The sequence below is a fragment of the Ictalurus furcatus genome, chromosome 1 (genome assembly GCF_023375685.1).
Source record: "Ictalurus furcatus strain D&B chromosome 1, Billie_1.0, whole genome shotgun sequence".
Classification (NCBI taxonomy): domain Eukaryota; kingdom Metazoa; phylum Chordata; class Actinopteri; order Siluriformes; family Ictaluridae; genus Ictalurus; species Ictalurus furcatus.
The window spans coordinates 26585251-26600835 of NC_071255.1; the positions used below are offsets into that span (position 1 = coordinate 26585251).

Consider the following 15585-nt stretch of genomic DNA (forward strand, 5'->3'; position numbering starts at 1 on the left):
CAGGTTTATCCAAGAGCAATCTTGTTAAATATAGGTATGCAACAATTATTGGCACCCTTTCAGTCAATATTTTGTACTACATCACTTTGCCAAGATAACAACTCTGAGTCTTCTCCTATAATTCCTGATGAGGTTGGAGAATACATGGCAAGGGATCTGAGATCATTCCTCCATACAGAATCTCTCTAGATCTTTCAAATTTCGAGGTCCACTCTGGTGTCCTCTTCAGTTCACCCCACAGGTTTTCTGTGGGTTTCAAGTCAGGGGACTGGGATGGCCATGGCTGGACCATGATTATGTGGTCAGTAAACTATTTTTGTGTTGATTTTGATGTATGTGTTTTGGATCATTGACCTGCTGAAAGATCCAACCATGGCTCATTTTAAGCTTTCTGGCAGAGGCAGTCAGGTTTTAATTTAATATCTGTTGATATTTGACAGAGTCCATGATGCCATGTATCCCAACAAGATGTTCAGGTCCTCTGGCAGAAAAACAGCCCCAAAACATTAAAGAGCCACCACTATATTTAACCATGGACCTGCAGTAATTTTCCATATGGCTACCTCTCTGTGTGCACCAAAACCACCTCTGGTGTTTATTGCCAAAAAGTTTTATTTTGGTTTCATCTGAATATTGAACCTTATCCCATTTGAAGTTCCAGTAGTGTCTGGCAAACTGAAGACACTTCAGTTTGTTTTTGAATGAGAGTAGAAACTTTTTTTCTTGAAACCCTTCCAAACAACTTGTGGTGATGTAGGTGACTTCAGATTGTAGTTTTGGAGACTTTCTGAACCCAAGATGCAACTAATTTCTGCAATTCTCCAGCTGTGATCCATGGAGTTTTATTCACCACTCAAACCATCCTCTTCACAGTGTGTTGAGACAATATAGACACACGTCCAATTCCAGGTTGATTCATAACATTTCCAGTTGAGTGGAACTTCTTATTTATTGCCCTGATGGTAGAAATTGGCATTTTCAATGCTTTTGCTATATTCTTATAGCCACTTCCCATTTTGTGAAGCTCAACAACCTTTTGCCACACATCACAGCTATATTCCTTGGTCTAACCTATTGTTATAAATGACTAAGGGAATTTGGCCTATGGGTTACCTCAGATTTATACCCCTGTGAAACAGGAAGTCATGGTTGAACAATTTCCTGTTCCTAGTTACTCAGGTGTACTAAAACAATGTAAAGTATTGGGAATGGGAATATACTTCAGATATATTTTTCTCATATGAATTCATAAGGGTGCCAATAATTGTTGCACACCTACATTTAACAAAGATAATTGTTTTGATAAACCTGGGTTGTGTTTGAAATCCATGAGAGCAGAGTATTTTTGTAATTCTTTTGAAAAAAAGATCAAAAGGTTAAACAATAAAGACAAATTTTCACAGCCTTCTTTGCTCATATTTACCAAGAGTGCCAATAGTAGTGGAGGGCACTGTATTTTCCCTAATTCAAGGAAGAGCCATTAACTAAATGTATTTGCTGGGTAGTGTTAGCTAAGTTATATTGTATACAATTATATAGGGTATTATACATTTGCTAACATATAATTATATATCATTATATTCATTAAACTGTAGAAATAATGTGATTCTAAAGCTCTGGTACACAAAATGAGACACTTATGAGCTTGTACTTGGAGCATAGCCAAGAAATGGTACCCTTAGTCAAAGGCTATAAAACAATATAATAAAAATAGTATGTTTGTTTACAGACTTTGGGTTTAGACTATTTAACTGCAAGTGAGGTTTATGTACAGTTTAAAATTCTGTGCAGTGAGAAGTTGAGTGACAGGCCTAAGAGTTCTCTAATGTTCAGTGTATAGACACAAGCACACTTATAATAAACAGTTTAAACTATTGTTTGATTAATGTAGGGTCACTGTAAACACTGTTTGTATTTTATGGTGGTCATATGCTAAGTAAGCATAGAGAATAGAGGATCTGTGTAGCAGTAGCCCTGATGCATCTCTTTTACATTGCCTTGCAGAAATATTCATCCCCGTTACTTAACATGTTAACATGTTACCGAACATGTTAACAGCATCACAAAGATCAAGGAGTTATCAAAACAAGTCTAGGACAAAGTTATGGGAAAGTATCAATCAGGATTTGTTTGTATCCCAGATCACCATGACAAGCATGACACAGTGACCAAGTAAGAAGACCATTCGTTAGAGAAGCAACCAAGAGAAGAAACCAAGAGACCAACATTCAACACATTGCTACCACCACCATGCTTCACTGTTGGGATAATGAGGAGCAGCATTGGGTTTCTGCCAAATATTGTGTCCAGGCCAATAAGTTCCATTTTGGTCTCGTCAGACTAGAGAACCTTTTCACAGATACACTTTATTCATAAATAACTTTGCAAACTATATTGATTTTCACCGACATAAATATTATAGGCTATTTGTGTAGATTCCGCCATATAATCTCAACTAAGTCCATTTCAATTTGGTTAGGTTGTTACATAATAAAATTCAATAAAGTTCGATGGGGGTGCATATTGTAAATGAATCTTTAAAAAAAACAACACATCAGCAGGGACTGAATATAAGCACAGGTCTGGTGGAACATGCAGTCACCTGTGGCAAGACTAATAATCAACAGTGCAAAGTCAGGAATCAGAATTACTATCTGATGGTTGTTAGTTTGTAGGCCTTAATTTAATGATAATGCCACATTTGCTAGGAAAAACTACTGTAGTAATACAAAAAACATGTGCAGCCCTGTTTATTTTTTTTACCAGGTTTAATTGGAGTTATACAAAATAATGCCGCTTCATAAAGTAAGTGTCTTGAAGCTGTCATTACAAACAAAGGCTTCTACACAAAGTTTTAAATAAATTTCAGTTAGCGTGTTCAATACTTTTTTCTGGTGTCATTCTGCTTTATTACACAACTTCATTTATGGACTTTAATGTTTGGATTTCTTGAGTTAATACAAAAGTCTTGTCAAATTTTTTAATAGCCTCATTGGAAATATATTTACTGAAAAAAAAATGTTGACATGTTCAATACTTATTTCCCTCACTGTATATTCCTATAACCTATAACTCTGATATGCCTTTCTCTCTTTGGAATTCTTTGGAATTGGTGGATAAGTATCCTACAGACAAGAAACCACAGAGCTCTAGTCAATAAAGTCCAGTGTGCATAAAGACAGAGAGCAAGAGTCCCTAGTGGGACAGTCTGTACAGACAGCTCATTGATTGGGTGTGATCCTTCCTGAAACCAGACACGATATAGTCTGTAAGAAGTAAGAAGCGCTAGATTAAACATAAAGTACAATCTTATAGAACTTATGTAGTATCAAACTGAGTTTGTATTATAGCACACCCCTAATAAATAAATATCAAAAGTACTACTTGTCTGTGTTATGGCAGACCATGAAAGCTTGGCACCTGCATGATGCTAAGTGCAGTAAAAGTGGTATAAATTCATCTTTATATTGAAGCCTTTCACTAACTGAACTGCTAATGTAGTTTTAAAGTATTCTATATTTTTCTCTCTTATTTTTCTATAATTCCTCTCACACTTAGGACCTAAATGGATGTGTGGGATCAATTCTGAGCTCAGGTTACTGTCTGTGTGGGGTTTTGCATGTTCTCTCTGGGTCTACATGGGTTTTCTTCAGGTATTCAATTGTGGTCCCACCTTCCAAAAAGCGACATGCCAGGAAGTGGATAGGCTATTCTCAACTAACGAATTAATAATGTGAATCTCTGTGTATTGTGCAGTGTTAGTAAAAAGAATCCTCTCCTGGTCCCATTTTAGTTATTGCTTTAATTGTGGGTAATAGCATTACAAATTTCATTTTTGTATGATAACCACATGGACCAACCCACAATAATATTTTCTGGACTGTTCCTGTATCTATTATCAGTGAATTGTTCCATTAGAGGAACCCTAAAGACAATGTTAATTGTTTACACTGTGAAGTAGAAACCACTTACAAATCTTCTGTTAATAGGCATTCTTTATCAGAATTTAAAAACTTCCCTGTGGACACCACATCCTGTAACAAGGCCAGGGACAGGACTTAGGTTTAGATGCTCCATTGTATATACAGTGGACATAAAAAGTCTGCACACCCCTGTTAAAATGGCAGGTATTTGTGATGTTAAAAAAATTCAAACTAAGTTAAACCATGTCAGAACATTTTTCACCTTTATTGTGAAAATGCAACATGTAAATATCAAGTGGCAAACATCTAGAAATGTTTTAAGGAAAAAAAAAGAAAAAGAAAAAATGTCCAGTACCCAGCTTACATTAGTGTGCACACCCTTTTATAATTGGGAATGTGGCAGTGTTCAGAATCAACCAATCACATTCAAACTCATATTAAATAATAATTAGTATACACCTGCCATGAATTAAAGTCACTGAGTAACCCCAGATAAAGTAGAGCTATTCCTATAGTATTTTCCTGACACCTTCTTGGTAACATCCAATTGTAAAAGCCATGGGCCACAAAAAGTTTACAAAGCAGGTATGGGATCTCATTGTTGAAAAATTAGGAGAGAGCTACAAAAAAAAAAATCCAAGGCATTGGATATACCATGGAACACTGTAAACACAATAATCTTTACTGTCAATATAAAATTGAGAGAGAGGTTGCCAAGAGGCCTACAGCAACATTGCAGTAATTTCTGGCAAGTACTGGTTGCTCCTTACATGTGACAACAAGCTCCAGAATTCTTCATTTCTGGGCTACAGGGTAGGGTGGCAAGACGGAAGCTGTTTTTAACAACAAAAAAAAACATCTAAGCCCAGCTAAAGTTTGCAAAAAAAAACTTTTTGAGAATTTTTGAACTTTTTGACCATAATATAAAAATATATAAGTTTAGCACAAAAAACACAGCATATCACCAAAAGATCACCATCCCTATGGTGAAGCATGGAGGCGACAACATCATGCTTTAGGTCTGCTTTTCTTCAGCTGGAACTGGGGCTTTAAGCAGAGTGGAGGGAATAATGATTGGAATATTGGAATGAAAACCTGCACCCACAGTTCTTCTGGAAACTTTGACTGTCGCACTTGCAAAACCCAGCAGCCTTCATTAAGTTTTTTATCTTAGAAGTGTCTCTTACATATTATGCTGCTTTATTCTTTACTGACATGCAAACTTTTTCTGTTGCATTTAATTTTGTGCTACAAAACTAATGTTTGGAAATCTAAAATGTTTTAGTACTGACTAGATAAAATAGAAGTCATAAAATAAAAATCTATAGGCCTAACAAAATTTGTACTAAAAACAGATTTAGACTGGACCAAAACTTGATCCAAAGTCTTTTGTCTTGTAGTTTTTCCCTTACTTTGCTTCCATCTAGGGGTCAGAAGTGATTCACGCTGGAATAAAAAAAAAAATCTCTCACTGAGTATGTCACTGAAATTCTGTAAGGCCAGCACTCAAGACACTGCACAAGGTGATGGAATTAAATAGCAGTTTTAATAAAATTTAAAAAAGAGCCTACGTAACATAAATAATGTACAGTGTTCTCAAAATTGTCAGTATGAACAATTTTATGGATACTTTCGGCGAAGCCAAAATTATGTTTTTTGCTGGTGTACAGAGCCATACACTCTTCCTAAAATTACCAGATATAAAGCATATATACATATTATACGTCTTATACCATGTTCATGTCTATGCTCTATATACTGTACATCATAATTTATGTATACAGCATACACATTAAGAACCATGTTTTAATAGACTATCACTGACATTAGAGTGATATTCAATTTTGTGCTTATATTCAAATGAAGGCTTTAAATCATGTAGATAAACATACATTACATTAAACACAGGCTTTGAATTTCGCAATAAAAACCTTAATCAACTGAATTCCCTTATTAAGAGCATTACGTAAAAATGAAGTTGGACCAGAAATACAACTTTGTTCCCTGGTATTCTGAATGAATAATCAAGTGTAATCAAATAAACTTTGAATGCAAATCTCTCTCGTTGCTTGGTGACTCCAGTAGAGTGAATTCTCCTATTTTCTGTTCTGCTACGCAAGTGGCGAGTATTTGGTCTGCAGCCATCACCAGCAGAGTTACACACAGCAGGGGTAAAAAAAGATGATTTCCTGCTCTTTTAGTTTCTCCTGGATCCCCTGCACTGCCCAAATGCAATCAGATTGCCTATTTGGTTCACTAGAGTGGATCTTTGCAGAATTGGAAGAAGGTGTAGATGAGACTACTGCACTGTAGTCAAGCCCACCAGTCGAGCACTTTCGTCCCACAGTCTCTGCGCCACCTCATCATCTTTAGCTTCTGGAGCAGGCTCTTTCTCAGCACAGTCACTGTAAAGCAAACACGAACCCACATGAACACTAAACAATTGAATAATTTTAATTATCCAGACCTTCCATAACATTCCTCTAACCAAAATGTTCCGCATGCCTCAATCATTGCATTTCAATTAATCTTATTGTTCTATTATCCAGGATAAGTTAATTTTAACTCGGCTCTTTGCAAAACTAACAGATGAAGTCCAGATGGCCTCACATTATCTTCAAGCACTCTTTGATATGATGCAGAATTCATAGTTGAATAAATTAATGCAAGCTGACAAGACCTTGAGGCAGCGAAGCAAACCCAAACCATAACATTTCCACCACTGTGCTTCACAGTTGGTATGAGTTACTTCTCCTGAAAAGCTGTCTTTGGTCTGTGCCAAACATGTCTGTTCTTACAGTGGCCAAAGAGCTTTATCTTTGATTCATCTGTCCAGAGCACGTTATTCCAAAAGGCCTGGTCTCTGCCTATATGCTCATTAGCAAACTGTAGTCTTTGCTTGTTCTTTTTAGTCAGCAAAGGCTTTTTCGTGACATGCCTCCCATGTAGGTCAAATTTGTGCATTTGTGTCTCTTTCTGATTGTAGACCAACAGTTTCAAGACTCACTAGTAGATCTTGTAATTAAATTTTGATCTTAGAGATTCTTTTTGCATGAGAAGGTCTGCTCTTGGACTGAATTTGCTGGGACGGCCAGTCCTGGACAAATTGGCAGTCATTTGAAATCTTTTGAAATCCCTTGCCAGACTCATAGGCATCCACAACATTTTTTTCCTGAAGGCCTTACAGAACTCTTTAGATCTTGCATGATGACACCACAGACCTCAATAACAAAGGGAACACCAGACACTAGATATGAGGTGGGTATAAATAAGACAGGTTCCACTTGCACACATACCGAATGTGATTGGTATAAATTAGCAGGTTCTAATTACTGGCACCCAATCTTGAACACCTATTCTAATTAATTCTAAGGTGTGATAAATGCAGGGGTGTACTTACTTTTTCCATGTGACTGATCTGTTTTCTGTTAGTTTAAATTGTAAAAAGTCCTACAAAATGTCAATTTTATGTGTCATTTGATGGTGTATTACCTTCATTAATTGTCACTGTTTCAAAGAGGATCAAATGTTTGCTTGTCAAATATGTCAAAAAAGCCAAAATTTCCATGAGGTATACTCTATTTTTTCACATGATTGTAGGTTCTGTTCCAATGTGGAGATCACGTGGTAATTTCTGTTATGACCATGAACTTTTAGGGATTTGAGGAGGAGATTAGTTAATTGTCAAGAGCCTTGGTTCTGGTCCTGCTTCTGAGCTGTGCTACTTTGTTCTTATCGGACTTAATGTCTTGTGATGAAAAGTACAATGAGTACTGTACCAGAAGACCTTACAATTTAGACAGATTTTAATCATAGTTGTTGGGTTGAAGAATAAGTAATCAGTTGTGAGTGACTGGTGTTATGATAGCAGGACCAGAGTAGGGTCCCTCAGCATGGCATGAAGGACATAGATTTGCTGTTGTTGTTGACCCACTATATATCCTTAAGGGATGAGGGCTCGACAGAGCACTCTGAAACCTGTTGCATCCATGTTAGTGGTAAAGTCTTCTGTCATTTTTGGTGGGCAGAGGAACACAGATACAGTTTGAGCTTTCATTAAAACCATTCAAGAGGATGGACAAATCCCAAAATGAAGGACAAACAGAAAGTCAGGCAATCAGTGAACAGATGTAAACAAGGCCAGGCCATGTGGGTAAATGGGAAATAAACAAGAAGACTAAGCAGGAATTTAAACATCTCCGAATTATCGGAGCAAGACTGAATGAAATAACACAATAAAATTTTTGATAAGGTGATAATCTACTGATAATATAAATTAATTATCCTTAATTTGTTGATCATCTTGTGCCCGTAACATTATAAATTTTTCCACTGTGCCAGAAGACAGGACTCAATCATTTCACAAATTGTTAAATAGAAGTTATCGTTGGTCAAGGCTTCCTGATGTTGCCACAGTAATAGCTAACAATCATCCACAAACAAAAATTCTTCAGAAAAGCAGACTTATGTATACATTACACACCATTATAAATTTACATTTTCATACTATCATAATTACCTAAAATAGCATCCAGACTTGTCCTCCAGGCCCTCTGTCACAGCACAGTAGATAGAGGTCTGTGCTCCCTGCCAGGGCGTCTTCATTAGCAGGAAGGAAACGAGTGAGTGTACAGAACTTAGCAGGGGGTACTGAGACTTCACATGGCGGCCCAACTCCGTATGGATCACTCCAGGGTGCAAGCTGTAGGAAGTCATCCCAGTACCTTTGAAACCCATGATGGTGTAAGAAATGCAATATGTTGATACTGTACGTGTGTTAAACATACAATACTATGGACACAGTACTATCTACACTTGCAGTTCTTTACAGCTTAAACCATAAATGCTTATTATCTACCTTTGTAAAATAAAATAAATACATTTACAAGAAATTTCTGGGATCAATAATAGACAACCTATGATTAACACACAAATGATGGTAGTGACCACATGATTAGCTCAGCTACATTTTACCTTTCATCCGCTGAGCAAGTTCTCTGGAGAACAGCACATTGGCCAGCTTGCTCTGTCTATAGCTATCCAGAGAGTTGTATGGCCTCTTGTCAAAAAACAGATCATCAATATGAATCTTTCCTACACAAAAAAATTAACATAAGATGAAATAATTTTATTCATCAGGGTAAATTCTCCCTGTGCTGTCAGAGAATTATGGCATTATCGTCCCTTTAACAAGACAATCTGACCTAGAAACAGATTTGTCAAGAGTCTTGATCTCGCTGAGCTTTAATTAAAAAGAGATTACCGCCAACATGTGCAATACAGGATACATTCACCACACGACTCGGGGCGGAGCTTTTGAGAATTCCCAACAGAAGATTGGTAAGCAAGAAATGGCCCAGGTGATTGACAGCTAGTTGTGTCTCAAAGCCATCCTCTGTTATCCACTTGGGGCACATCATTACACCTGTTACAGAAAACACTTCTTTACAGATTTACAGAGTTCCTCCCATACTAAACACCTTATAGTAAAACAATTAAACCTTAATTGCCTTAATTAAGGACTTGAGATAGAAACCTTATGCCACCCGTGCAGGGAGATTCATCAATGCAATGGAATGAATTTAATCTGCTACTCTTTCACAATGACCTGTGAATGAAATTATCAATCCAGCAACCACCTTTCACCCTAAGCTAAATTCTATGTTTATAAAAATGCACTGCCCTATTAATATTATGTCTAACAAATATTTTGGACCCAAATCTGGCCTGGAACTTTGTAGCCCTTTGCTACCTTTTTAAGGCATGTTATTTGTAGAAAATAGCTTAAATGTAGATTAACTTGTGTTCCTCACAGCTTGTAATTTAATCTCTGATGACATGTTTCCTATAGTTAAAAATATGACCAGTCAGGACTTTCCTGCGTTGTTGATGAGAATATCCAGACGTTCCTCAGTGGCTAAGAATTCTTTGGCAAACTCATGAATGGAATAAAGAGAGGCTAGATTCAGGTGTCGGATGACCACATTCCCATTTCCTGTGGCTCGCCGAATCTCTTGCACAGCCATGTCAGCCCGTCTCAGGTCCCGACAGGCCATCACAACCCGAGCCCCTTGAATACACACACTACTAATAGCACAAAGGAGCATGAAAACATTGCATGGTGAGCAGCTGTATCAATTCTAAATGATGTCTCATACCTCGACGAGCCATATCCTGTGCTGTTTCCTTGCCAATGCCGGTGTTGGCTCCAGTAATCAATACTGTTTTTCCACTGAGGTGAGTTTGACTTGTGCACATGCCACCAGCAATCCATTTCCGCATCAACAAAAAGCCTGAAGGAGAAACAGCCTAGTTAGTTCAAAACACAACAAAGACTGTTAACTGATACTAAGTGCTCGCTTATTATTCCACCTGTACTCACCTGCCATTTTTTAAAAACCAGTATTCTTTCAAAGAGTTAGTATAGTACAGTGTATTTATGATATAATATTGCATTAGAACTGGTCAAACCAGAGCTAGAAATGACTTCTAATTAACAGAAATTACCCGGACGGACGGACTCACTCACTCACTCACTCACTCTCGCCACATTCATACTGTTCCAGTCTGCACTACATTTCAAACAGTGTTGTTAATTACTTCTTTATTGTATTTATACTTTTTTTATTATTTACTTTGTACTTTATCTTTATTATACTTTTTTATATTATTCTCTACTGCAGCACTCATGCCAGCGTGCAAACTAATAATCTCGTTTTACTATTAAGGAAGCTTGTGCATGCATATGACAATAAAGTTCTTTAAATTTAAAAATGATGCATTAATTATTACAATAGCAATATTGTGTGAGTAAAATTATTTCACCCATTCTTCACTACTCCACAATCCTCACTTTGAACTTTGACCCATACATATCTGCCCAATGAACTGTGTATGTAAACCTTTCAAATAAATTTCACATTTGCACAAATTTCTTAAAGAACAATGCTGATCACTTGTGCCAAAAGGTTTTGCTCTACTTTGTTCTTGTTTTTCTTTGACTGTTATGCTGAAATCAATCGGACCATACTTTCTCTAAAGTTAATCTGCAGGTCTTGTCTTTAATTAAACCTTATAATGTTACAAGGTTCCAATCCCTGGTCCTGGAGTACGTCTGTCCTGTACACTTTAGTGTTTTCCCTGCTCTAACAGACCATGTTCAACTCAGAAATGCCTGTTAATTTGAATTGACTGTATTTCTACAGTGAAATGTACAAGGTGGTACTCCAGAGCAGGGTTATGGAACTTGTTCTGTAGCTTATAGTAGCCTATTATTTGATTAATAAATATAGGCCTACCTGTGTATTCTTTACGCACATGAAGTTAACTTTATCCTCTGGTTAATGACACCGTGCTCACTACAACGCATGATTTTATAGAACACAGAGAAGCGCGCGTGACTTACCGGCCACTGTAAACGTGAGCACTGCACCACACTGCACGTATAAATACAATGGAACTCGTTCCCACATTTCATGCAAACTGACGACCTGCTTATCCGTCGACCGTCTTCTGAGAATTGTGTGCTGTCTTCACCAAAGGCTTTGTGGCTCTGAACACACAGGCTATGAATAGGGACGGCTGAGTTTAGCACATTAAGCTGCATATACGAGTTCGTGGCTTAATCATATGAGAAAGCCACTGCTCACAAAGTGTTCACTATACAGACCGTATACTGCTGGAAATACGGGGCCCACAATAAAATAGACTGAGCTGTGCAGCTAAATATCACAAAAGTGGAAATAAAAGAAAGAAATCTTGTTTTTTTCTGACAAATGTTCGTTTTGACTGTTCATAATCTTACGTAACAGACTATAGGCACACCCAACCACTATGTCATATAAAGCGCTGCCAGATTAGTGCGCAGTAATCTATAACTACAGCAGAAAAGCAGTCTTTTTAATGTCAAGACTGATTAATGGAATGTTATTTTTATAACTTAAAGTACACTCCTGGTCAGGGCCGTTTCTGGACATTTTGGCGCCCTAGGCAAGATTCCTATTGGACGGGGGCAGGGGCGTTGGGGCACTCACTGGCACCACCAAGCTGGTGGCACCCTAGGCCAGAAGTTCCCGAACTTTTCCAAGGCCCCCCAAATGGCATTTAAAATTGACCGAGGTCCCCCTTTTGCAAGATGTCTTTAAAACACGTTAAAAATACAGACTTCTGAATATATCCCCCTTTTTTTATTAATAATTACATCTTACATCTTTACATTACATTAGGAATTGATATTGTGTGTGTGTGTGTGTGTGGTTGTCTGACAGTGAGAAAGAGAAAACATACTAGTGGGAGGGATGGTCACACCAAATTGTTAAGGCCCCCTGGGCGCCCCCTGGCGGCCCCCACTTTGAAAACCACTGCCCTAGGTGACCACCTAGTTTGCCTATGCCTAGAAACGGCCCTCTTGGGCAAAGAAATGGGCCACACCCAAAATGGCAAAAAATATTAAGCTTTCAATGGTCTTAACAACAAATCATTGGTCAGATAAAGGTTAAATAAATAGATAAGGTAACTTAATATGAGATAGCTTTTCCCTTTGATTTCTTTAGATATTTAAGCCTTATGGGTAAACTTGCAGACAGATTTTTTATTATTATTTTATTTCATTTTTACTTTATTTTAATTTTTACACCCAGAATTATGAGATTGAATTTTACATCAAACTTTTTTATCATTATTATTCTTTTACCTTTGCCTACAACAAGACTATATAAGTGAATTTCCCTGTTTCTAGTTTTCCCACACAGTTCACTGCAGTACAAGTATGGTAAATGGTAAATAGTGACACAGGAGGTCTCAGGGGTGCCTTTATTTAATTTCTTGCTAATTTCCTGACCAATGATTTGTTGTTATGACCAAAGCATAATATTTTGCCATTTGGAGATTGGCCCATTTTTTATTTTTTTTAGTTAAATGTATGCACTGAACATACAGTGGGGCTGCTGCAGTGTGTATTTTTATTCCTACTTAAGACCATACTGAAATACAGTGCGGTACTGCCTGTGTAACTACTACAGTAGGCCACAGATTCCCTGATGCTGGAGTTTAATGTTTTCCCTGTTCCATACACGCCTGACTCACCAAATCATCTAATTAACGGCCTTCCCTAAGCGGAAGTGGGCGTTAGAGTAGGTGAAATGTACAGGGACCTCAGGAGCAGGTTTGGTATCCTGTGCAGTAGGTTATATAGTGAAAATGCCCATAAGTGTATTAAGATTACCACAGTGGAGCCAAATGCAAGGCAACCTATTTGGTCCAAACCGCATATCTGATCAAAATATATGGTCTTAATTATTTATTTTGTATGGTAGTTTTTACAGAAATCTCACAAATGAGGTTTTCGTTTTACCACTTCTACAGGCTGAAACTGCGGCTTTACCTATCTTTACATAGCCTCGCTCTTTGCACCACATCCTGTGAGTTAATTTACCACAGAAGTATTTTTATGTGGCCAGTTTAATCAGCCTGCGTGTGCGCCCTTTGGGTTGAAAGGCTTCCAAAGCATCCACAATCACATTATGACTCATTAGAGTTTAAAAAGGATGAGCATGGTATAGACACATAAAACACTTTTTTCACTCATTATTTGTGTCCCCAGTACTTCTTAAGACAACTTATGCCCATGCATGCAAGACAGGTTTCTGGTTATGATTCTGTTTGAGAAATATTGCCCATATATAAGTATACATCTATATATAGGCCTATGGTCAATTGGTCTGAAGACTAGAAGGATGGCATGCATCTCTTCTTTGTGTTGATCTGATCTCTTCCAGCCCCGACCATGTCCTTGCGTGCGCCATGCTCTCGAACGTGTGCCATTTTAAAATCAAGATGCCTTTCTTTTCTGTCAAGGTCACGATGACAGATGGTCTTACAATGCTCTAACAATAACGTCACATACCAGAGAAAATCATGAATCACTCAATACACTCTATGCACAAACGCTGCTTATGGATTTCTGGTAGAATCTCAGCCATCAACCTAAGTGTACTAGCGGCGAAACTCTTTCATATGATTCATTTGACAACAATTCAAATAGAGCTGCAACAACTAATCAATCAAATCGATAATAATCGATTATGAAAATGGTTGTCAACGAATCTCATTATCTATTAGTACGCCTGCATGCCGCACGGGGTACATTTACTCATCGTGTTACTTCTGCTCAGAAAACACACATCAGAGAGTACAGACCAGTTGTGTCCCAAATGACGGACTATACACTTACTGTACACTATGTAGTATGTGCTCTACCATCTATTGTGTGACTTTTAGAAGGGTAGTATGGTCTCAAATGGAACACTAGCGGTTTTTGTACTAAATGGAACTATAAGCTGCTTCCCAGGATGAACTCCTGGCTAAAGCTGACAGTAGCTCAAGAACAACTTACCCCGCCCTCTCTTTATACGTGGATCATTCTGTATGTGCAGACATTGACAGAATGCTATAGACTTTCTGTGGAAGCATAAGAGGCACTATGTCAAAAAGTCTGTGGTTATGCATAGATATGAATTTGGTGGTCTAAACTTTCCAGATTTTGCTTCCTTAAATAATACTTTCAAGATCAATTGGTTAAAACAGTGCCTGACAAACCCGACTCATTTTGGAATATTCTTCCTAATCTTGTTTTTTTTTTTTGTTTTTTTTTTTAAGGTGGGAGGTCTCCCTTTCGTATTGATATGTTAGGTAAATTGCCCCTTAAATTTTCAAATTTTCATAAACAACCGCTTTTGGCTTGGCACCTGATTTACAAACACAACTTTATCCCTCACCGTTACTTTATTTGGAGTACTTTATTTGGAGTGCACGTGGCCGAGCAGTGTAGAGCAGTGTTTCTCTGGGGGTGCGTGGAGAGATCGGAAGGTGGGCGAGATTTTTTTTTTTTTTAGAATTAAAAGACATTGCATTATTTGGGTCCTCGGTGTATTTTATTGCTTTTCAGATAGGATGTGCATAAATTGAAAAACTCCTTCTGTATTTTCTTTTTGCTGGAGAGAGGCGGAGCTTAGCCTGTCTTTTATCTAGCTGTCAGTGCAGACCAGTGTTGCCACCTTAGCGACTTTTCAGCCCCCTTTAGCGACTTTTTTTTCCACAAAAAAAGCGCCTAGCATCTTTTTGGACAAACATTAGCGATTTCCAAATGTGGCCAGTACTGTCCTGCAAGCGTGAGGTCTTGCTTTCCCGCTGCGCTCTCACCTCTCTCTGCGTCTGCTCTGTTCAGTGAGTGTCTGAGAGCCGGAGATTTAATAGTGTCATAGATAACGAGACGCAGACCTTCTTCCTAATTTACATCATTCACATGCGAATGTTTTTAGAACGCAAGATGAACGGAGTACAACATGTTTTACATGTAAAATAGTACACGTTATTACAGCCTAGTTCTCTTGTTCAAAGTAGTTATAGTGTTCAGAAACATTTTTGATCATTCATGTTCCATACCTGTCCGGTATATAGTTTTTTACAAGTCATAAAAGTTTTTTTTTTTAAATCCCAAGTTCTGAAAAGTACTTTAAAAAGTACAAAAACACAAAAGCAAAAAAAGTCTATCTGTCTATCTAACTATCAAAAAAGTGTGTGTGTGTGTGTGTGTGTGTGTGTGTGTGTGTATATATATATATATATATATATATATATATATATATATATATATATATATATA

The 15585-nt window shown here is 37.5% G+C and overlaps 1 protein-coding gene across 1 annotated transcript; it reads right to left on the reverse strand.

Moving 5' to 3' along the window:
* Positions 1 to 5464: 5464 nt before the first annotated feature.
* Positions 5465 to 11587, reverse strand: si:dkey-23o4.6 (retinol dehydrogenase 13). The gene is made up of 7 exons (XM_053634602.1): positions 11329 to 11587; positions 10082 to 10216; positions 9805 to 9993; positions 9187 to 9351; positions 8898 to 9017; positions 8443 to 8647; positions 5465 to 6328 (listed from the first exon to the last, which is right to left on the reverse strand). The coding sequence occupies exons 1-7, from the start codon at positions 11393 to 11395 to the stop codon at positions 6223 to 6225; spliced, it is 987 nt and encodes a 328-aa protein (XP_053490577.1). The 5' UTR covers positions 11396 to 11587; the 3' UTR covers positions 5465 to 6222.
* Positions 11588 to 15585: the final 3998 nt, after the last annotated feature.